We start from the raw sequence: 23,792 nt of genomic DNA on the forward strand, positions 1-23,792 counted from the left end.
AAAAGAAGAAGGAAGAACGGAGAAAGATGAAGTACTAGAAGAAAGAAGGATGTTAGGGGCATTTCAAGCAGTTCACTAATTTTTTTTTTACCCATATGGGGATTCAGTAATAAATTTTCTACCTCATAACTTGTGATTGTAATACTTAATTTATACCTATCAGATTTGTAAATTTTATTCTTATATAGTAGATTTAGACAATTCTCCCAAAAAGAAACAACTGCTTGATTGTGTGTAGTATACGGGACCTCTATCCACTGTTGTAACTGGAGCGCTGCTGGGCGCATAGTGCGATGTAACAACGGCTATGTGCATAGTGGGCCCCACTATGCACACATGGCCTTTGCTACGCCACACGATGCGCATAGCAACACTCCAATTACAATAGCAGATAAAAATTCATAATATACATGATCACAGGAGCACGTAAAATTATGATCCTGCTTCCCTTGAAATACAAAAAACACTCATCCATAACGACACCCCTATGCCCGTTCTCATTGATCCCCATGCTGATGCTGGGCCATGTGACCAGACATTGATCTCTTAAGTCTTACCCAAAAAAATATCACTTCTTCTTCTGGTCAGGTACCCAAGGTTACGGGTTACCAGTAACTGGATCCATGAGTCTTTTCTGGTTCAACATTGGGTACGGTTCAATGGGCCGATCGTTACAACCGTTTACCTTTGCAGATTGAACACGGCATGGGTCGAGCACACGAGCTGCTGTAACCTTGCCTTGACACGTGTCTTACTTAGTAGTCCATCAACCTCGTTGTTTAGGACAATGGACATATATAGTCAAACTGTAAGAACAATGACAGAGTCTACCTATGGAGAACACTCACCTAAGATCTTTACCGTCCGATTACCACAATGTTTTAAACAGCAACTCAAAATTCTAATCCAACGGTGGTAACAAAAGATAGACTTGATATTCACGTAGACATCTTACCTTTGATATATATACTTCGCACTTCGCACTTCGCACTTCGCATTTCGCAGAGTTTTTGTCAACCAAACCTGCGAGTCCCATGAAACCTAACAGGCTACCTTCAAGTCTTCAACATGAAGTCATGAAAGGATCCCTACAATAAATTAAGCTTTTGCCTAAATGTTTTTTCTTTTAATTCTCCATTCTCATAAATTCGCAAATCCCTGATTCTCTACTGTTTAGTTTCTCCATCCATGGCTTCCAACGGCACATCTCCAGTGAGTTTCATTTTAAATTATGATGACTGGGTTTTTTGTTTTTGGTTGTGGCTGAGGATTTTGGTTTCAGTTGGCAAATTGGGTGTCTTCATTGGGCTTGTTTCCCCCCTTTTTTCTCTGATGTTGCAGGGAGCGGAAACTGAAAACAGCTTGGAGAAAATCAAAAGGCAGCTTACGTCGGGTTCAGGGAGGAATCTGTTGCAAGGGCCGCTCCTTAAAAGATCTGAAATGGTATGGGTTTTGGTTTTCTGTAATTCTGAAACTGGAGATTCTGTTTCTGTATGGGCGGTACGTGATTGCTTTGGAACTTTGGGTCGTTTTGGTTGATGGTTTTACTTTGATTAAACGGACAAAATGTTTATTGTTCTAATCAGTTGGTGTTTTTTTTTTTTTTGGTTTTGTTTTGATGTTGTATTTGGCTTCTTTTGATTGTTTTGTGGTTCATTGCTAAATTGAGTGCCCTTCATGAGTGTAAAACACAATGAATCTTCAACTGGAATGAGTTAAGATGGAATAGTCCTCACAAGCAATAGTATAGAGTTCTGTCAGGAAGGAAACAAATTGAGGGTGGGGTTATTTTGAAGAATCTGATAGGCCTAAAGCTGTAGAATTGATGGAAATCTAAAATTAAAAAAAAATATATCCTTGGGTCACGAAACTCAAACATGCTGCAATCACCCTGGCTATAATACAGGTAGCTTTTTCCACATTGGAAGTTCTTAGATTGCCCCGCCATATCTCAAACTCATCAATTGGAGTGGCCATGATACCACTTGTGAAGAATGCAACTGTTAATATAAAAGCCCCTAGGTTGGTAGAAACACATCTGTTTGGGCACTGAACTTAGTCAGGGTTTTTTTTACCAAAAATGGAAAAAAAAGAACTAGTCAGGGGTTGTAATAGCAATTGTTCCATCATACTATACCTCAACAATTATTTAAGAGGGGTTTATCGAATAATGATATGTTTAACTTTTGTAACAGTTCTTAATTGTTAAGCCCTTGGAGATATCTATTTGGTTTGGGTAGCATCATATTACAGGAAACTGGGTTTATTTCTGTCAAATTTCTTGGAGCCTATGGCATGGTGAGAACTTCTTTGTTTTGTGTCATATTGATTTTGTTTGAAAGTTTTTTGAACTACCTCCCTCGAGACCATGATCTTGCAATTTATATTTGTATTGAGACAGTTATGATCAATTTATTGATGGAGTGTTAATCTGTGATGGGATTCAATTTTAGGAAGTCAGAATGGATCAGGAGTTCTATTTAAAATCTATCCTTCTAATAATTAGTTTTGTATATTGTATGGGATTCATATTATGAGCCTTTACTACTAAAGAAAGTTAGTTTCCTAGTTGTTCTTGGATTTGTCTTAGTATCCAAGTCAAAATTCGTTTTTGGGATGGGTACTCTATCTATAGGGCTTCAAACAATTTTCTTCGGTGTATTGAGTTAATGAAATTGAGCCTTAGGGTGTGGTTTTGGTATGGAGAAAGTATCATGGGCAGGGATTTAGGAATCGGTATCGTCTTGGCTGATACCGATTCGGATCGGCTTGCATTGGACAGATATACCCCTGTTTTTCTTCAAAAATTGGACTTTTAAAATTTTTTTTGCCCTTGGTCTGTACCAATCCACCAATACATGATTGGCCAGGAATCGGCCGATCCGATACCGATTCCTCAAACCTTGATCATGAGTGATTCCTTCTTTGTTGTTGCAATATTCCTTGGGTTGTGACCTGACAGACTTTGTACTCTTTCCCCCCATACTATTCTCTGTCATTACTCATGTTATTCTCTTTGTCTATTACTTACATCTTGTTTGAGGTTTGTTTTGGGATTTTCTCCTTTATTTCCTAGGGGTCCATTACTTGCATACATAATAGGGTATTTTTTGGTAATCCCTTGCCTGCGTCAATCACAAGACATTAGTTACATGGTTGTGGACATGAATAATGGAGTTCTAAGTAGTTTTAGAATAGAAAAGCTTGTTACCAAGTACAGTCGGCTTATAACAGGAGCTGGCTGGTTGGTATTGAGCCCATATATTCTTGCATTCATCATGGATGAGTTGACTGGCTATGTGTTCTTGGTTTGTTTGTATTTGATTGATGAGATTGAAGAGGTAGTAATGGCAATTATAATGGTGAGTAATTGTTTTAGAATCAGAATTTTTTTATGATAAGCTGAACCATGACAGAATATATGGAAGTGGTAATCTGAACCAAGACAAAATATGCAGAATATTTGCAAAAATAAGAATTAGATAAGTGAGAACTTATGATTGAATATCTGGATCACAGTGCGACCATTTTCCTTATTTTTGTTTTGTCACCCATAAGGAGGGAGAGGTTGAAGAGAATGCTATTTGTAGGTGGCAAGGAGGTGCTTGAGGAGTGTTTGACATATACTCTTTATAGAAAAGAGAACAATTGTAGTATGGCTAATCAGTTAGTGGAAGCCAATTAGATAAACTAATGGCACCCAAATTAAGTGTCTTAATATCCTTTATGGCGTATTTGGATCATGTGTATTCGATCATGGGAATTGGATTGGGAGCTGGAATTCCATTTTCAGTTGTTTTAATCTCTTAAAAATCTGTGTTTGAGTTAAGATATCCTAGTAATTACAATGCTCTAACTTCATGGTAATTAGAAAACCCAAGTGGGGAATTTTCTTCCCAGTTCTCACTTTACATGGATAAATAATCTCTCTCTCTCTCCTATCTTCCGTAATTAATTCTCTCGACTTTCTCCCACTTTGCATCTTCTGTAACTAATCCTCTCTCCCAACGCCCTTCCCCTCTCTCTTGGTGGGTGTCCATAACAGTTCATGCATCTCCCCCCCAACTTGCTCTATTCCATGACTGATTCCCTCACTCTGTATGTGTGTCCAAAAAGTCAGGAAAATACGCACAAGGCCAGAAAGAAAAGTTTCTTTATTGCGTTGAGCTAAAAAAAGATTGGTTCGTTAGATATGAATACAAGGAGAAATGGCAATGTCACAAGATGTAAACTTTTTTATTTCCATTTTATGCTTCCAAACTTCAATGAAACAGGAAAATCTATAATTTAGAAGGTTTCGTCGATATAATCCACTGCATTCAATATGTAACTAGATCGCTTGAAATTGTGGAGGGAGATTGTATGCTAACGAAGTGATAAGGGTCAGCGATGGGGAAGGTAAGGTTGGGTAATGGCCTCACCCTTGGTCTTTAACCTTACCCTGGAAGGCCCTTTACATGGCAGTAAACAGGTAAGGTCAGTAGAGCCTTAACTTTGCTCTTTTAACTAATCTTATTGGTGATTTTGAGTAGAGATATGGGCTTAAGACCTCTGAGTGTTTTGGTAGATCAGATTGGTTGAGTTGCGGGTAAATGGTATAAATCACCTGCTATAATCTATTGACCCCTTCTAGACAGGTAAAGAGGACCTTAGAATTTTCAGTTTAAGAGGGTATTATAATAGCGTTTAACCCTAAAATTTCAATCCAACCTGTTAAGTGTAGGTGGGGCTTCAAAGGGCTCACAGAATGTCACCAAAACCAACAAACATCAGAAATCCAAGTAATAAGGGAGTACTGGCATGCTGTCACTTGTAGGAAGAGCTAGAAGCAGAGTTTATAGCTGCAAGGTAGCGGTGATAATGGGAAAACTGAATGAAATTCTCTACATCTCAACTCAAACCCAGGAAGCAGTATTTATCTTGTCCTAGAACCTTCTTATATATAATTGACTATGAAAAACTTAAAACTAGGCTGAAATTTGTAATTTCTGCTATGACCTGACCACTTACTAAACTCACTCTTCTAGAACTCAACCAAAGTGTATATAGGAGATGTCAATTTGTTTCATGCAAATATATGATGAAGTCCCTTGAAGAAATTAACTAATTACCCCAAGGATTTAAGTATGGATATTGGGTATCGTATTGGAGGGGTGATTTTAAGAGAAGTATTGTATCGTATCGGAGAGACGCAACTGCAAAGTATGCTAAAGATACAGACGGGAATGGTCAAGAAATGCATGAATGTGCATATGATACATATAAAATACAGTTTTGAAGAATAAAAACTTTATTATGCAATATAAATATATATCATCTTGATGAAAGGATTTGAGTAGTTTTTACCTAATCTAGCAGTGCATAACCCAAAAACAAAAGAAAAGAAAAAAAGAAGATCTACAACTGTACCTCTTTTTCATCCAAATCTGTTTTGATCCGTGATTTGAGCACTGTAAATCCCCAAAACATTTTGAAATGGTGAAGGTTAGGGTCTTTTTTATGTTAGTGCTTAGTCTGGATCTTGTGCCAAGGATGACCTCAGATAGAGCCTTTTGGAGGGCAAGGATCCATGTTATCGACACCATGTAGCTGAGATTTTCCTGATTCCCTGAGCTATCCTCTTTCTTCTTACTTACATTTTTCATTTTCCATTACTTATTTTTTTTTATCCCATTTCTTCATTTTTAAACTGCATTCCTCTTCATTTCTCGGAGTTTGTTTTTGAAAGGATCCATGTAGCCGATCCCATTAAGTTGGGATAAGGCCGAGTGTTGTTGTTGTTGTATGATTTCCCCAACTCAGATTGAAGTGAAAACAAATTTTCAAGGCCTTCGGTTTCTCTTGGTTTTGTATCTTACTCACGGTTTCTGTTTTGCAAGTTTAAAGGAAGTGTATCAAGTATATCTGACTTGTATCAATCCATATCGGACCGTATTAGATGTATAGGCCCTGTCTCAGATTGTATCAGTCCTATATCGGACAGTATCAATCCGTATCAGTTGATAGGTTTTTAAAAAAAAAAAATAAGTATCGTATCGATACCCCACTGATAATGATACCTATCGGCCGATATGATACACATAAATACTTAAAACCCTGACATACCCTTCTATGTTGCTAATTCTCAATAGAATTATCTTTGGAAGCTTTGATGTTTCGGTACTCCAGTGCATGAAATAATTTGATTTGTTTATAAAATTTTGATCTTCTATGTTATATTTGATTGATAGATAGTACAATAGAAGATCTATGTGGGTTGCACAAAGTGCTGTTTTTGTACATATGTGGCCAAGATAAGGTCTGAATACTTCTTCCTACATCCTTTTCAAAACGCATATAAGATCCTATGTCTGAATAATAGCACTTAAAACATTTAGATCTACTTTTTCTATCCTCATTGGCATAAATGAAGAGTTCTATGTTTGTGATACCATGGCATATAATAAAGATTCAATGGTTTGGTCTGGGCCGGACTCTGGATCAGATATTGATTGGTTATGATATTTTATAAAGACCTGGTTATACTCTTGGAAGTTTCCATATATGTTGTAGTTTCTTCAGGACTGTAGCTGAATCTATTTTCTTGACAGATTAAAAAATGGAATGAACGATGGATGATCTTGGACCCGAGTACCGGAAAAATGGAATACAAGTATGGGATCCTTGCATGTTTTGCTGAAACCGTCCATTTTCTGAAGTTATTATTCGTTTGTAACATGCAGTTTAACACTCCCTCACTGTTGACAACACACTGTAGGATTTAAAGGCATGAGTAGCGGTAATGCTAGCAAATTAAAATAAGGAATGAATAAATTTGGGCTAATTTAGGAGTAGTTCCAATACATGATAAGTTGAGAGAATGTCGGTTGAGTTGGTACCGACATGTATAACGGATGCCTATGAAGGCTTCAGTAAGGAATAGTGATATGATTCAAATTAGAGGAGCTAAAAGAGGCAGTGGTAGACCTAAATGACACCAGAAGAAGAAGTGAGGAAAGACATGAATGGCTTAGGCTTAGTAATAAGTATGTCTTTGAATAGAGCTGATTGGAGGAAAAAAATACATGTAACCAACTTTATTTAGTTGGGATAAGTCTGAATTCAAATAAATGAAAAACTCTATTGTTCATATGCTGCAGGACTCGGAGGAATGAGTCAGTTGTCAAGGGAATTATTACATTTGATGCAAATAGCACAATTACCATCTCTCCTGTTAACTTCCAGTAAGATTCCTACTACTGCCTTTTGTATATCCTTTCTGCTTTTCCCCCATGTATTTATTTTAAAATTTTGACTCGTAAATAAGAAATTTACTAGGAAAGTTAAAAAGTTAAGGAACTTGATTTGTCTAAGTGGGTTTTATGTGTACTGATCTGTTTCCTCTTTTTTCCTTTGTTTAGTGGACTACCAAAATATGATGGTTGCTGTTTGTGTATCCATCTAGATTAACATCTTAAAACTTGCTGGCTATATAGATAAGGATATTTGAATTCTTTACTTTTATTGACAGCTTTCATGCTATTTCACTGGCTTTTAAAGTGCCATATTCAGTGCCATGGATATCATGCTTCTTAACTGTTCTGAATAGATATTGGTACCCCCCAGAGAAAAGATTACTTCCTTTGTGCTGAAACTCCTGGTGCTGCTAGAGCTTGGGTATCAACTCTACGGTAAGTTCTCTCTAGCTCTCTTTGGATGATAGACTTGGTAGAATTTATATCCACCGACTTTTCTAAGAATGTTTGCTTATGATTACTTTCACTCTCTATGTGCTGTGGTTGATCAAGAAATTTTAAGGGTGTCTAATGCGGATTCTAGAACACCTGAAGGCAAGGGTTAAGAAACCAACAGAAAATTTCGGAAACAGGATTAAAGGAACAAACTATGATTATGAGAAGCTAAATATCAGATGGTCAGCAAGTCTGATATAGGCAAAGTTTGGGTCAAGTGGTCTATTTATCAGAGTGAACAACTTAACCAAATTGGAATGAAATCCAATGGTAAGGTTTCAAGTTATGGAGGTTATTCCGGATAAAAGGAACAAACCATGATTATGAGAAACTAAATATCAGATGGTCAGCAAGTCTGATCTAGTCAAATTTTGGGTCAAGTGGTTTATTTATCAGAGTGAACAACTTAACCAACTTGGAATGAAATCAAATGGTAAGGTTTCAAATTATGGAGGTTTCCTACGTGGATTAGGAAACTGAAATCCCAGAATAAGAACAGAAAGCGATAGGCAGGAGTTGGAGCTTCAAAACTGAATTTAATTATTGATCTATGTTGTAATATGATTACAAGGGTAGTTTTGTCTTATTTTATTCCCTTGGGGTATCTTGTACTTGTACCTATTGTAGAACATTCTCTAGTCTATTATAAATAAAGTGGTGGCGGCGCTGGTGCTGAAGGGTGGCGGTGCTGAGAGGTGGAAAGTGCTAGGGTTTTGGCATTATGGTTTTGACCACAATGTTGATCCTTGCTTTGATACCATGATGTAATTACGAATAATGGCTTGTGACATTATGTCCACAGCCCACTTTATTTAAATAGACTATAGAATGTTCTAGAATAGGTACAAGTACAAGAATATCCCTAAGGGAATAAAATAAGACAAAACTACCCTTGTACCCATATTACAACAATCTAAAATAGTGAGTAAGCAGTGAACAGTACTCATAGGTTTTATAGAAGTAAACGGCACAAGGATTCTTGAAATTTGATCTGTGTTTTGAAATCAAAATTGATTTGGATCTTAAGAGCTTAATCAGCGGGGCCTGTAATAGCAGGAATTAATGATGCATCAATACTGTAGCTGAATAAGCAGAATTATCGAAGAATCAATTCTGTATCTGATCATGCAATAAAGGACAGATCTGAAGTTGAGAAATTACAGTAAACAGAATTAAAAGGAAAGGGAGAAATATGGGCAGGATTCAGAAAGACAACTTTACTGACCTGAGTAATTGGGAGAGAAAATAAAAAAATAAGAGAAAGGGGTATGAGAAAGAATAATGTGAGAGGGGAGAGAAGACAACTCAAAAAATGTAATTAGAAGTCTAGTCAATATATAATTCCAACTAGTAAAAACCATAAGGTAAGACTTCTAAAAGAACTAAAAGACTCCCTAATCCAAAAAAATCTACTAGTGGATCCCACATAATCTTATTCATCTACTTAATCCCTTGTACCCCTTAAATCCCATCTTTTGGGCTCATAAAAGTGGCCCATTACTTTTAAAAGAACTAAAGGAACTAAAAGACTCCCTAATTAAAAAAAAAAAGTGGCCCATTACATTAAAAAAACTCAAAAATAACAAGCCCAAGGCCCATATAACCCAACCATGGGCTAAAATAAAGTATTTTAAGGCCCAATTGTCCTGATTAGACACCCTTAATTGTTAGAGTTTATATGTTGTAAGGGTATTTTAGGGACTAGTTAGTTTACTAGTTGCCTTATGTTGTAATTCTCCTTTTTCCCTTTTGCCTCCCTAGGGAGGAGTATGTAATTTGTTCTATTCTCATTAGTGAAGTAATATAGGTGTGTGAGAGACATTCTCTCTAATACAACTTTCCCACCGAATTCTCTTTCTCTCCATTTCTTCATCTTCTTCTTCTATTTTCTTACCTTACATCCATTACCTAAATCTCAACTTGGTATCAAAGCACATTCCGTTTCTGGTTTGAGAGTCGTCCTACAAGCTCAAACTCTCTACCTCCTTTCCCTCTCTTTGGAACCCTAGGTTACAAAGGGGTTCCAAGGAAGAGGCTGATATGTGAAAACTTTGAAGAAATTATGCCATATCTGTTGATGAAGCCTATGGAAGCACTAAGATAGGTCTTCATGTGAAGACTTGGCTGTTTGAAGCCCAAATCAATGAAAGATAACCCAGAATACTGTTCCATGAACAGTAACCCGAGAAATTACTGTTCCTTTTTCTGAAACAGCCCTTGTTCTCCCTCATCTTGGCTTGTTGAAGCTTGGACCTGGCCCATTGGAGTCGCCCTAGGGTCCCCTTTCAAGCCCCCAAAACATTGGTTGCAAAGGAGGAAAGCCCAAGGTCTGCAACTCACTTTTTATGTTGCTGCTACAGTAACTCTGCCTGTTCTAGGAAGTTTTTCTTGTTTCTCCTTCATCCAAGGTCAGTTGGAGATGAAATCAGGTCCTGTGGAGTCGCCTTGGAGTCTACTTTCAAGCCTATATAGGCTCAGCTGGTGATATCTAGCCCTCTTTCTCTGCTACTCCAAACTGTGATGCTCTATAATGCTGCCAGTTGTTGAAATAATGACTGTTTTGTGATATACTACTGTATTGAACCTATTTGATGGGTTTTACTTGCTGAGTTATATTGTTTCAAGATTATGGTTTGTGTTATAATGGATAGAAGGTGCTATTGGTGAAGAAGGGAGCTACCGACCTAGATGGTATGTGATACTTTCAGCTGCTTGGTGTTGGTGAGGTGTGTTGTTTGAGTCTCTCGTGTTGTTGTATGGTGCCATTACACTTTGAAGCATATGGTGGAATTGGATATTGTTGAAGTATTAGCTTGGTTTGCTACCTGGACTGCAATTACCAGTATCTGAAAATTTCTTTTTGGGTTGAGAATAAACTCCCCATTGGATTTGAGTATCATTTCCTTTTCTTTGGTCATTCCTACATTATGTCAGCTCTTGGTGGAAAAGGCCAGGGCCTAACCCAAGAAAATGACAGAGATAGGTTCCGCTGTGACCACTGTGGGAAGTTTGGACATACGCGAGAGAGATGTTGGACACTTCATGGTTATCTCCCTGGTATACCAGGCAGCAGAAGAGGGGGAACCAGAGCATGCACCTTGTTGACTGAGGATACACCTATGCGACCTCCATATGGACTACAGACAGGCACTGGTGTACTGCCAGCTTCCACTTTACAGGCCTCTACATTTGGCTCTTCTACTACCTCTCTGTGGGTCATTGACTTTGGAGCCACTGATCATAGGACCGGCATATCTCAGTGTTATGACTCTTACTCTACCTATTATGGTTAGGAAAAGGTTAGAGTTGCTGATGGTTCCTATTCTTCCATTTCTGGTAAAGGTAGTGTCCGTGTTACTTCATCTCTCTCTCTTGACTCTGTTCTACATGTTCCTCAGTTTCATACTAATCTCCTATCTGTGAGCCATCTAACTAAATCCTTGAATTGCTCTGTTACTTTCTTTCCATCTCATTGTGTTTTTCAGGATTTGGTAACAAAGAGGGTAATTGGCAGAGGCCGTGAGGAAAAGGGGCTCTACCTTCTTGATACAGGTCCATCTTCTCTTACAACTGCTCAGTCATATGTATGTGGGCGTAATGACAATAGTAATGTTGACTCTGTTATGTTGTGGCATCAGCGTTTGGGTCACCCTTCTTTTGGTATTATGAGGGCAAAATTACCCCATCTGTTTTCTTCTATTCCTTTTTCCCATGTGTTTAAGTGTGAACCCTGTTTATTTGCCAAACATTGTCGTTCTCCTTATCCTTGTCATGGTCATAGATCTGATGTTCCTTTCCATATTGTGCACTCTGATGTTTGGGGACCATCTCCCACTACTTCTCTAGCTGGCTATCGTTATTTTGTTTCCTTTGTTGACGACTATTCCAGGTCCACTTGGACCTACTTGATGAAACAAAAAAGTGATGTTTATGATGCTTTTAAAAATTTTTATCAGCTCATTTGTACCCAGTTTCATAATCGCATTCAAATTTTTCGTTCTGATAAAGGGGGGGAGTATATGTATGGGGGGCTTCAACAGTTTTTTACTGATCATGGCATCATCCATCAAGTTGCCTGTGTTGACACCCCTCAACAGAATGGGGTGGCAGAAAGGAAAAATCGCCATCTGTTGGAAATCACTAGGAGTCTCCTGTTTGGCATGCATGTTCCTAAGACTTTTTGGTCTGCAACCCTTCTTATTGCTGCCTTTTTAATCAATCGCATGCCCTCTAAACTTCTTGGCTCCAAATCCCCTATAGACTTGTTGTCTCCTTAGACTTCTGCTTTCTCTCTTCCTCCTAAGGTGTTTGGGTGTGTCTGCTATGTCCATGTCAATAAATGTGCTCGGACCAAGCTTGACCCCAAAGCACTCAAATGTATTTTTCTTGGATACTCCTCCTCTACCAAGGGGTATAAGTGCTACCATCCTTCTTCCAGAAGGACATTTCTCTCCAAAGATGTTACCTTCTTTGAATCTATTCCTTTCTTTACTTCTTCTTATCATCCTCTTCAGGTGGAGAATAGTGGAAATGAAGAGGCTGCTTCTATCCCTTTCTATCCACCTTTGCCTACTTCTCCGTTTCTGTTTGATATTGGGAAACACAAAGAAGGGGCTGTTGTTGTTGATACTAATACTCATTCAGGTGATGATGCTAGCAATGAAACAGAAGGGGTTGTTGTTGTTGAAAATGGTTTTGGTAATCAGAACATACAAAAGAGGTGAAGGTTTGCATAATACAGGACAGAAGACCTGCCAAGAGCCCTCTTTGGATCCTCATCCTGAGCTCCACCGACCTCATTCATGTGATATCCCTTCTCCTCCCTTTGATTTAGACCTTCCGATTGCTATTAGAAAATGAAAGAGAGCTTATACTGACCCTATTTTCCAGTTTGCTTCCTATGATGCTCTCTCTCCCACAAGTCTTGCTTTCACTGTTGCTCTTTCTTCTGATTCCATTCCCAGGAATCTCACTGAAGCTATGTCTGACCCAAAGTGGAAGCAAGCCATGTCTGAGGAAATGATGGCTCTTGAGAAGAATGGTACTTGGAAATTAGTAGATCTTCCCAGGGGAAGAGTCCTAGTCGGATGCATGTGGGTCTATACAATCAAGTATAGGTCTGATGGTGCAGTTGAGAGGTACAAAGCAAGATTGGTAGCCAAAGGTTATAGTCAAGTGTATGGGATTGATTATCAGGAGACATTTGCTCCTGTAGCTAAACACAATTCTATTCGGGTTCTTTTATCATTGGCAGCCAATAGGGATTGGCCCCTATTCCAGTTGGATGTGAAGAATGCGTTCCTCTATGGTGACTTAGAGGAAGAAGTATACATGCAGCCTCCTCCTGGCTTCAAGTTCCCTTTAGCTGAAGGCAAGGTGTGTCTCCTCAAGAAGGCTTTATATGGTCTCAAACAATCTCCAAAAGCATGGTTTAAGAGGTTCAGGCAGGCTATTCTGAAGAATGGATACTCTCAAAGTCAAGTTGACCATACCTTATTTACTTGGAGTGGTAATGGTACCATTACAACCCTTATAGTCTATGTTGATGACATTATTGTGACTGGTAATGACAGTGTTGAGTTAGCTAGACTGAAGTCCAACTTGGCTCAACAGTTTGAGATTAAAGATTTGGGTCCCTTAAGGAATTTTTTGGGAATTGAAGTGTCACGGTCCAAGAAAGGCATCAACATATGTCAAAGGAAGTTTGTTCTTGACTTGTTAAAAGAGACAGGGATGTTGGGCTGCAAACCAGCAAGCTCTCCTATTGAGCAAAATCACAAACTAGGAGAAGATTGTGGTCCCCCTCTTGTTGATGCAGGGAAGTACCCAAGATTAGTGGGGAAACTCATCTACCTATCTATGACTCGCCCAGATATTTCTTATGCAGTGGGAGTTGTGAGTCAGTTAATGCATGCCCCCAAGAGTGGGCACTTGGATGCTGTATACCGTATACTTAGATACTTGAAATCCTCCCCAGGTAATGGACTATTGTATGCCAGGCATGATCACCTGAGGATAGAGGGCTTTACAGATGCTGATTGGGCTGGATCCATCTCAGACAGAAGATCTACTTCTGGTTATTGCACATTTGTTGGTCGTAATTTGGTTACATGGAGAAGCAAGAAACAACCTGTTGTAGCTAGATCCAGTGCAGAGGCAGAATTTAGGGCAATGGCACATGGAGTTTGTGAACTTATATGGCTGAAGCGATTAGTTCAAGAGTTAGGGTTTGCTGCAAATGATCCTATACGGCTCTATTGTGGCAACAAGGCAGCTATAAGCATTGCTCACAATCCGGTACAACACGATAGAACTAAGCACATCGAAGTGGACTGGCATTTCTTCAAGGAGAAAATAGACTCCAGCTGTATTTGCACTCCTTTTGTGAAGACAGGTGATCAATTGGCGGACATCTTTACCAAAGGACTTTCTTCTCTCCAGTTTGGTACCCTATTATGCAAGCTGGGAATGCATGATATTTATTCTCCAGCTTGAGGGGGAGTGTTAGAGTTTATATGTTGTAAGGGTATTTTAGGGACTAGTTAGTTTACTAGTTGCCTTATGTTGTAATTCACCTTTTTCCCTTTTGCCTCCCTAGGGAGGAGTATGTAATTTGTTCTATTCTCATTAGTGAAGTAATATAGGTGTGTGAGAGACATTCTCTCTAACACACAACTTTCCCACCGAATTCTCTTTCTCTCCATTTCTTCATCTTCTTCTTCTCTTCTTCTTCTATTTTCTTCTTCTTTTCTACCTTACATCCATTACCTAAATCTCAACTTTAACTGCGTGTCTTCAATGAGAATAGTCATCTACTCGAGAGTCAAATTCACATGATCAAGTAAGGGCACCATGCAATATTCACATGTTAGATAGATGAAGATAGAATTGCTTATTTAAATTTTGGGTTTGCCATTTTTTCCAACTAAATTTATACTTGATAGAAAAGACCTAGGGTCCATCAACAGGGCGTTACAGCTGTGTGAAAGCACTGTCTTCGAAATTTTCTTTTCCTTGAATTCTACAGGATAGTGAGACTCTATGTCTAAATCATAATATCTCTGTGCAAAACGCTTGTGACTATATCCTTTTATCTGAGTTAGAAAAGGTGTATCATCCAGGTGTAGAATTATTCTTCTGATAAAAGTTAAACAACCCATAGATTTACTGTAATATCTAAAGGCAATAGGAATAATTTGGGTATGTACACGTGTACATAATTTGATCTCTTGCAAAACAGTTGTAGAGTTATTTATTTTGGTATCTTGATATGAAATTAATTTTAAAATTATTTAAAAAAAGATTGTATATCCCCTCGAGTCCTTCAATCCTATTTTCGGGGTTTTGTTGAGTATGACTATTGCAACCTGAAAAGCCAGATTATGGTCTCAGATGCAAGCAGGCCCAATACTCAAATCTATGATTAGATCTGATATAAACTTATAAAGGAAGTAACTGCATTGTTAAGGGAAGAAATCAGATTGATGGAAGGGGAAGGAAAAGAGATGAGATTGATCTTCTTGGGAGGAAGAAGAGAGAAGAAGATAACAGAAGAGAAGAAAATAAATCAGGTTTGGGATACCAACCCCGTTTGCAATGCTCAACAACATCAAAACTCTTAAAAAAACTCACATTCTTTACTCAAATCATCCTTAATTGATGGAGGATTTATTGCATATATAATGACCTTCAAAATTCCTAAATTGACTCATTGAAGGATTCCTAATCACATTTACACACTCAGTGAAATAAATGAACTCAAAACAGAACTCTATCTAACTATTAAGTATTCTAATCTAACTCGAACACTCAGCTTAGCTATTAATCCTGTGTAGTAATAGTGGAATCTGGTTATCTTAATGATAGGTTTTAGATGCTGTCCAACAGGCAGGTTCACAGGTCACAAAGACAGACCAAATTAAAGAGAAAACTAATACCACACGATCTATAACTTTGATCATGATAATTTTCAGGTCAAGTAGGCCCTTTGATAAGATAAACAAAAGCCCAAAAATTTAACGGAATCCAACAGTGGGATCTGGGTTTATGAATAATTCGAAATAGCAAGTCTAGATCCTACTTCTTAGGAGATTTCACAGATCTTCAGATCAGCACTTTAGATCAACCTGGATTTCTGGTCAAAGGTGACTAGTAATGAGAGGATCTAATCCAAAAATATCAGAGTGGTCCAATTCTGGGATGTTGTGATCTGAAAATGCTCAAATCTGATAAATAAACCCTTAAATCAGGGTATCCGTACGAAGATTAGCTTTGAAATAAATGATGGATAACTTCAGACAGCTGAGTGTCATTGTCTGAACATCTAACATAGTAGTTGGTTTTGTCCAGGAAAGAAAGAGATTAGGCAAGGCAGGGCCGACAGAGGGAGTAATCTGTAATCCAACAGAAACTGATAGTGATAGTCCATGAAAATAGGAAGTAAAACCCTCCTTGGATCCTTTAATCTATAACCCTCTTTCACTAAGACTATAAGTCAGCAAGTAGAACCAACAGGAACTCTTAAGTTGATAAGAAGGCTTCCCCAACAGCTACCAGTTAGATTCTAAGTTTAGGAAATAAGAAGGGAGAAGAAAGAAGTTGGAGGAGGAAGAAGATAGCAAGAGAAGAGAGAAAGGAGAAGAGAATATTAGGCTGTAATCGATTGTGTTGGATAGGCTTCTCCATACACCATATATTGATTCAATCATAACTAATAGAGAATTACATCCACCTCCCTAGGGAGGTATAAGGGAAATAAAGAAGAAAAACATAATTACATAATAAGGCAACTAGTAATAGAACTAGTTCCTAAACTACTCCTATTACATGACTTCTAACACTCCCCCTCAAGCTAGAGAATATATATCATACATTCCCAGCTTGCTTGGGAAAGGGCTAAACTGAGGAGAGCCAAGAGCTTTGGTGAAAATATCTGCCAGCTGATCACCAATCTTCACAAAAGGAGTACAAATACAGCCAGAGTCTATCTTCTCCTTGATAAAATGTCTATCAACCTCAATGTGCTTAGTTCTGTCATGTTGAACGGGGTTGTGAGCGATACTGATGGCAGCCTTGTTGTCACAGTACAGCCTCATGGGTCCTTCCGTGTCAAATCCCAGTTCCTTAACCAGTCTTTTCAGCCAGATGAGCTCACACACTCCATGTGCCATAGCTCTAAATTCTGCCTCGGCACTAGATCTGGCCACAACATGCTGTTTCTTACTCCACCATGTGACTAAGTTACCTCCCACAAAGGTACAATAGCCGGAGGTAGATCTCCTGTCTGTAATGGAACCAGCCCAATCGGCATCTGTGAAACCTTCCACTCTTAAGTGGTTGTGCCTTGCATACAACAGTCCTTTCCCTGGAGAGGACTTCAAATACCTCAGAATGCGATATACAACATCCAAATGGCCACTCTTGGGAGCATGGATGAATTGGCTGACAACTCCCACTGCATAAGAGATATCTGGCCGAGTCATAGAGAGATAGATAAGCCTCCCCACTAGCCTTTGATACTTTCCCGCATCAACAAGAGAAGGACCACAGTCCTCTACTAGTTTGTGATTCTGCTCAATAGGGGAGTTTGCTGGTTTGCAGCCTAACATCCTTGTCTCTGTCAACAGGTCAAGAATAAACCTCCTCTGACATATGTTGATTCCTCTCTTGGTCCTTGATACTTCTATTCCTAAGAAGTACTTCAAGGGACCCAGATCTTTGATCTCAAATTGCTGTGCCAAGTAGCTCTTCAATCTACCTATCTCAGCTATATCATCTCCTGTGACTACGATATCATCAACATAAACAATGAGGGCTGTGATAGTACCATTACTCTGCTTGGTAAAGAGAGTATGATCAGCTTGGCTCTGGGAGTATCCATTCTTTAGAATAGCCTGTCGGAAGCGCTCAAACCATGCCTTTGGTGACTGTTTGAGACCATATAGGGCTTTCTTAAGGAGGCACACTTTCCCTTCAGCTGAAGGCATCTTTAAGCCTGGTGGAGTGTGTATGTACACTTCCTCTTCCAAATCACCATGAAGGAAGGCATTCTTCACGTCCAACTGATATAAAGGCCAATCTTTATTGGCAGCCAAGGATAAAAGAACCCTTATCGAGTTATGTTTGGCCACAGGGGCAAATGTCTCCTGGTAGTCAATTCCATAGACTTGACTGTACCCCTTGGCCACCAACCTTGCTTTGTATCTCTCAATACTGCCATCAGATTTATACTTGATTGTATAGACCCATCTGCATCCAACTGGAACACGTCCCTTGGGGAGGTCAACAAGTTGCCAAGTACCATTCTTCTCAAGTGCCATCATCTCCTCAGACATGGCTTGTCTCCACTTTGGGTCAGACATAGCATCAATGACATTCTTGGGAATGGAAGCAGTAGAGAGAGCAGTAATAAAGGCAAGGCCTGTAGGAGAAATTGCATCATAGGAAACAAACTGGGATATAGGATTAGTACAAGTTCTTTTCCCTTTTCTAATAGTAATAGGAAGGTCCAAATCAGATGGTGGAGAAGAAATGTCACCTGATTGAGGAGGATGATTCTCAGGATGTGGATCTGGATTTGAAGAGGACTTTTGGTAGGTCTTCTTTCTTGTATTATGCAAGTCTTCACTTTTTTTGTATATAAGGTGGTAATCCTTACCAGAACCACTTTCAAGAATCAAATCTGTATTCCCCTCTGGTTGTTGGTCATCAACCTCAACCATATCTACAGTCCTGTGTTTCCCAATGTCAAGCATAAAAGGAGATGTAGGTAGAGGAGAAAGAAAGAAATCATCAGTAGCCTGTTCACTCCCACAATTCTCCCCCTGAAGAGGATGCTGAGAAGGGACAAAGAAAGGGATAGACTCAAGAAAGGTAACATCCTTGGAAATGATACATCAGCGGGAAGAGACTCAAGAAAGGGTAGTCAATTCCATAGACTTGACTGTACCCCTTGGTAGTAGAAGAGTACCCAAGGAAGAGACACTTTAGAGCTTTGGGGTCAAGTTTAGTGCGAGCAGATTTGTTAACATGCACATAACAAACACAACCAAAGACTCTAGGTGGAAGAGAAAAAGCAGAGGCCTTAGGAGATAAGATGTCCAAGGGAGATTTGAAATTAAGAAGCTTGGTACGCATACTATTGATGAGAAAGGAGGCAGTGAGAAGAGCTGCGGACCAGAAGGTCTTGGGAACATGCATGCCAAACAATAGGCTACGAGTGACCTCTAGTAGATGGCGATTTTTCCTCTCAGCAACCCCATTCTGTTGGGGCGTGTCAACACACGCTAGCTGATGGATAATGCCATGAGTAGTAAAGAAGGTTTGAAGGTCACCAAACATGTACTCTCCCCCTTTATCAGATCGCACAATTTTGATGCGGGTCTCAAATTGAGTAAGGATCATGTGATAAAAATTCTGAAAGGCATCACAAACATCACTCTTATGTTTCAAAAGTACAGTCCATGTGGCACGGGAAAAATCATCAACAAAGGACACAAAGTAACGAAAGCCAAATAAAGAAGTAGTAGGGCAAAGACCCCAAACATCAGTATGCACAATATGAAAAGGAGCAACAGTTCTATTACCATGATAAGGATATGAAGACCGACAATGTTTGGCAAACATACATGGTTCACATTGAAAAACATGAGAAGAGGCAATCGATGAAAATAAGTGAGGCAATTGTTTCCTCATTACTACAAAAGATGGATGGCCAAAAGGGTGATGCCATAACATAACAGAATCCACAGAACTACTATCATTTCGACCACACACATAGGAATGAGCTGTGGGCAAAAGCGGATCAAAAAAGTAGAGGCCTTGTTCCTCACGTCCACTACCAATAATCCTCTTCGTTATCAAATCCTGAAAAAGACAGTGAGAAGGAAAAAAAGTGACACAACAGTTGAGAGATTTAGTCAAATGACTCACAGATAAAAGATTCAATGTAAGGTTAGGGACATGAAGAACAGAAGAGTGAGAAATAGATGATGTCACAGGGATATTACCCTTACCAGATATGGAGGAAAGGGAGCCATCAACCACCCCAACCTTGTCCTTACTCCTTACCAGAGCAAATGGTATAGGAATCATAATAATGAGACGTACCAGTCATGTGGTTCGTGGCACCCGAGTCAATGACCCAAGACTGGGTAGCAGTGGAAGCTGAGGTGGAGACCTGCAAAGCTGAGGATGATGAGGATCCAGCCATACTAGATGTAGAAGATGTGCTCAATTGTGACACAACCCTGCGAACCACTGCATCCATAAAGGTGGAGTCATCCTGTGGGGCATCAGCATCAGTCGCCGCTGCGGAATGAGCTTGAGCTCCCCCTCTACGGCCAACACGACCACGCATACCAGGAGCACGACCATGGAGAGACCAACACCTATCCTTAGTGTGTCCAGTGCGTCCACAATGATCACATTTAAATCTGTCTCGCCCAACTCCACTGGTACCAATTGTCTCCATAGTACTAGCTTCCTCACGGTTAGGCCCTGGGCCTCTACCACCTCCACGGGTGTCTCGAACAGAACTAGAATTGAGGGCTGACCTCTTAGATGATGCTGGTGGTGGTGCCATAGTAAGTCGCCTAGTCTCTTCACTCTGTAAGTAACTACAGACTTCACTAAGAGAGGGAAGGGGAGACCGGCCTAACAACTGGAGTCTAACTGGCTCATAGTCAGAGTTCAGACCACCAAGCAAAGAGAAGACACGCTCCTTTTCAAGAGTCAGATACACCTTGGCTTCATCCTCTGGGTTGGTCAAATGAAGGTCTCTATAGTGATCATACTCTTCCACAAGACTAAGGAACGCACTGTAGTACTCAGAAATAGTGCTGTCAGATTCTTTGATGGAGCTGATAGACCTTGGTAGTGTCACCTACTCTGTCAAAGGCCACAGAGACACTATCCCAAATAGCTTTGGCTGTTTCCTTCCTTATAAACCTTCTCCCAATCTCGGGCTTCATGGAGAAGATCAACCATGTCATAACTGTAGAATTTTCAGTCTCCCATTTATCAAAAGTAGGTGAACCAGCTGTGGGAGCCTTGATAGCATCTGTGATATATCCAAGTTTTCCCGTACTCCTAAGAGAAAGTCTCACAGAATGTGACCAATCTAGGTAATTAGTACCATCAAGCTTCTCAAAAGAAATCTGTTGGTGAGTACTCTCATAAGCCAACTGAGGGACAACAGTAGGGGGCTGTGAATCAGCAGTACCAAGCACAAATGCATCTGAAGCAGCCATTCTTTACCAAAGACAATAAACAAGAACACCAAAGACAAGTGGGGAATACACACTCAACCCAAACAAGCAAAAAATCCAATAAGTAGCCTAGGATAGCACACTACCGAAGCAGTCCTAGCAGCAAATCTCTAAGAGGACTTAAATCAAGCACTTCTAGTGCATAACAACAACAGTCCAGCAGGTAGTCCCTAAGAAGAGGCCTCACAAAGGCTTGCAAGGTGTAGTAATAACTTCAAACAAGTAAAACACAAAGGCTATGCAGACACATCCCTCAACCAAGGGAGCATCAAACTGCAGCTCGAAGCAAGGAAAAGGAATTAAACACTCTCAGGTTTACCTGGGCAGAACAAAGGATCCCACACAAGGAGCAAAACTGCTCATATAGCTTCTTCAATCAGCAAGGGAGATCATATCCACTCTCATAAGTGTCCTTGGGCGATGCAAAAGGGCCAAACCAAGACACAAAAGGAATCCGAGAATGGCAGCAGTTGCAACCTGAAACTGAGACTGGCGGAACTTGGAGCAGCAGCTGTGGGAGATCCAAATCTCCAAAGAAGCTTCAAAAGATCTCAAGTAGATCCTTTAATCATCAAAAGAGGCTAGAATGAGCCTATTCCATATTCTTTAAGCAAAGCTGTACACAGAAATCTTCTCCTTGGAATCCTTAGATACAAAGGATTTCAAAGAGAAGAGAAAGAATGAAAACAGGGACTGAACACGACTCTCAAACCTTGAGCCTGCTTTGATACCAAGTTAGATTCTAGGTTTGGGAAATAAGAAGGGAGAAGAAAGAAGTTGGAGGAGGAAGAAGATAGCAAGAGAAGAGAGAAGGGAGAAGAGAATATTAGGCTGTAATCGATTGTGTTGGAGAGGCTTCTTCATATACCATATATTCATTCAATCATAACTAATAGAGAATTACATCCACCTCCTAGGGAGGTATAAGGGAAATAAAGAAGAAAAACAGAATTACATAATAAGGCAACTAGTAATAGAACTAGTTCCTAAACTACTCCTATTACATGACTTCTAACACTACCACCTCTTAACAATCGATTGGGAGTAAATATGCTACTGCCAACCTGGACTTTGGATGGAGTCGTGGAGATGCAACTCAGGTTGAAGGATGACTTTGAGAAGATGTTGTAACTTGTCAAAAATTCACCATGGTTTGCTGGTCTGGACGGTAGCTCTGAAGGAGAAAAGTCAAAGCAAAAGAAACTCCCAATTTCTGCAGCCGCAGGATCCTGTTGTTATTGGTGAAGCCTGATTTCGGTCCAGAAAGTGCAGTTGGGATCTTTGGAGGGCCGTTTCAGCCTCGAAACGAGCTCGGATGGCCTAAAAAGGGCGTACATCATTGCCAAAGGCAATGTGTTGTGTTGGGCTCGTCGAGACCTTTGAATCGATATGTTTTGAGACATATGTTATGTTTTGGTCCGACCCTATCCGGTTTGGCTTCTTGGGTCTAGGGGCATTTCTGTACTTTCTCAGGTTAGGGCTTCTCTATATAATATTCTCAATCTCTGGGAGGGCTGTAAGAGAGATTTTGTAACATTTCCAAAAGATAGTGAAATCTGTTCTAGGGGCATTTCTATACTTTCTCGGGTTAGGGCTTCTCTATATAATATTCTTATCTCTGGGAGGGCTGTAAGAGAGGTTTTATAACATTTCCAAAAGATAGTGAAATCTGTTCTATTGCTCGGCTGTGGACGTAGCTTCCCATCTTGGGGGTGGACCATGTAAATCCCTGGTGTTGTGTGTTGTGTGTCTTCTCTGTTTTTCGTTTTTTTCTGCAAATCGCCATTCTGGGCGTTGTTTTCTTAACACCTGTAAAGAAGATTGAGTCCCCCCAAGTGATCTCCCCTTTTTGTAGTCAATACTTCTCTTCAGTAGCACAACTGCACAGGAAGTCAGCAACTTAATCTCCAAGAGCAGGTCTTGAATCAATCCTTGCTGGAATTGCAGAGACTGTAGGAGAAGAAGAAAAATAAAATAGAAGGGAAGAAGAAGAAAGGATATAAGAGAAAGGGGAGGAAGAAGGGGGATATGACCAAGGCCTCTCACTGATGGCCTCGGTAGTCTCTCACTAACCTTAGGTCTCTCACCATAACTGTATCTCACGGTAAAACAAAGCCAAGCTTTTCTCCGATACTCAAAATCTAGGTGTGTAGACAGCCCCTATTTTATTTATAACAGCAGCATGGATCCCTCCTTACGTGGGAAAGGAGATCTCCTTGCACTATGGAAACCCTCTAATTAGAAACTAAATGTAAAAGAGAATCTAATTTGTGGCTACTTAACAAAATAGAATAGTCCTTAAATTAGTGATTATTACTAGATGAAAGAAACCTATATCAAAATAGAGACTAAATAAAGCTACTAAAGTCCCCCCGGGGTGCATGGACTGCCTAGCTCAGTACTGGGCCTCAATCTAGCCCACGAAAGTGGACCAATAGCTGGCCCAAAGGCCTAGGTTGGCGGGCTGGATGGACAATGCTCGCTGGGCTGGCTCTTTCTTCTTTTCAACGTTCCTCAAACTATATTTACTAACTTTATCCCCACTTTATGGGCTATAAATTAAGCCCATTACAATGAATCCCAAAAAAATAAAATTCCCAACTTATTATATAACTACCCAAAGGTCAATTTCAGCTATTGGATTTCCACCAGCATCTTATGGGTTTCCCAAGCTTACGGAAAGGCCTCATACGGATTAATGTCTAATGCAACTGCATCAATGACACTTCACATTGTGTTAGTATGATACCCACCTCTGTTACTGTCTAAAAAAGGCTTCTCATCTTTTGAACCT

General features: G+C 39.7%; 1 protein-coding gene across 1 annotated transcript in view; it reads left to right on the top strand.

Annotated features, from left to right (window-relative positions):
• The first annotated feature begins 1,045 nt into the window (after positions 1-1,045).
• The window catches only part of LOC122640426 (differentially expressed in FDCP 6 homolog), a 33,288-nt gene continuing 10,541 nt past the window's right edge, over positions 1,046-23,792 (top strand). The window contains exons 1-6 of the mRNA XM_043833615.1: positions 1,046-1,212; positions 1,342-1,443; positions 6,591-6,652; positions 7,140-7,223; positions 7,401-7,432; positions 7,589-7,670. Coding sequence (XP_043689550.1) covers positions 1,189-1,212; positions 1,342-1,443; positions 6,591-6,652; positions 7,140-7,223; positions 7,401-7,432; positions 7,589-7,670 — 386 coding nt within the window. The 5' untranslated portion in view covers positions 1,046-1,188. The remainder of the gene's footprint in view (positions 1,213-1,341; positions 1,444-6,590; positions 6,653-7,139; positions 7,224-7,400; positions 7,433-7,588; positions 7,671-23,792) is intronic.

The sequence above is a fragment of the Telopea speciosissima genome, chromosome 9 (genome assembly GCF_018873765.1).
Source record: "Telopea speciosissima isolate NSW1024214 ecotype Mountain lineage chromosome 9, Tspe_v1, whole genome shotgun sequence".
In the NCBI taxonomy this organism is placed as follows: Eukaryota; Viridiplantae; Streptophyta; class Magnoliopsida; order Proteales; family Proteaceae; genus Telopea; species Telopea speciosissima.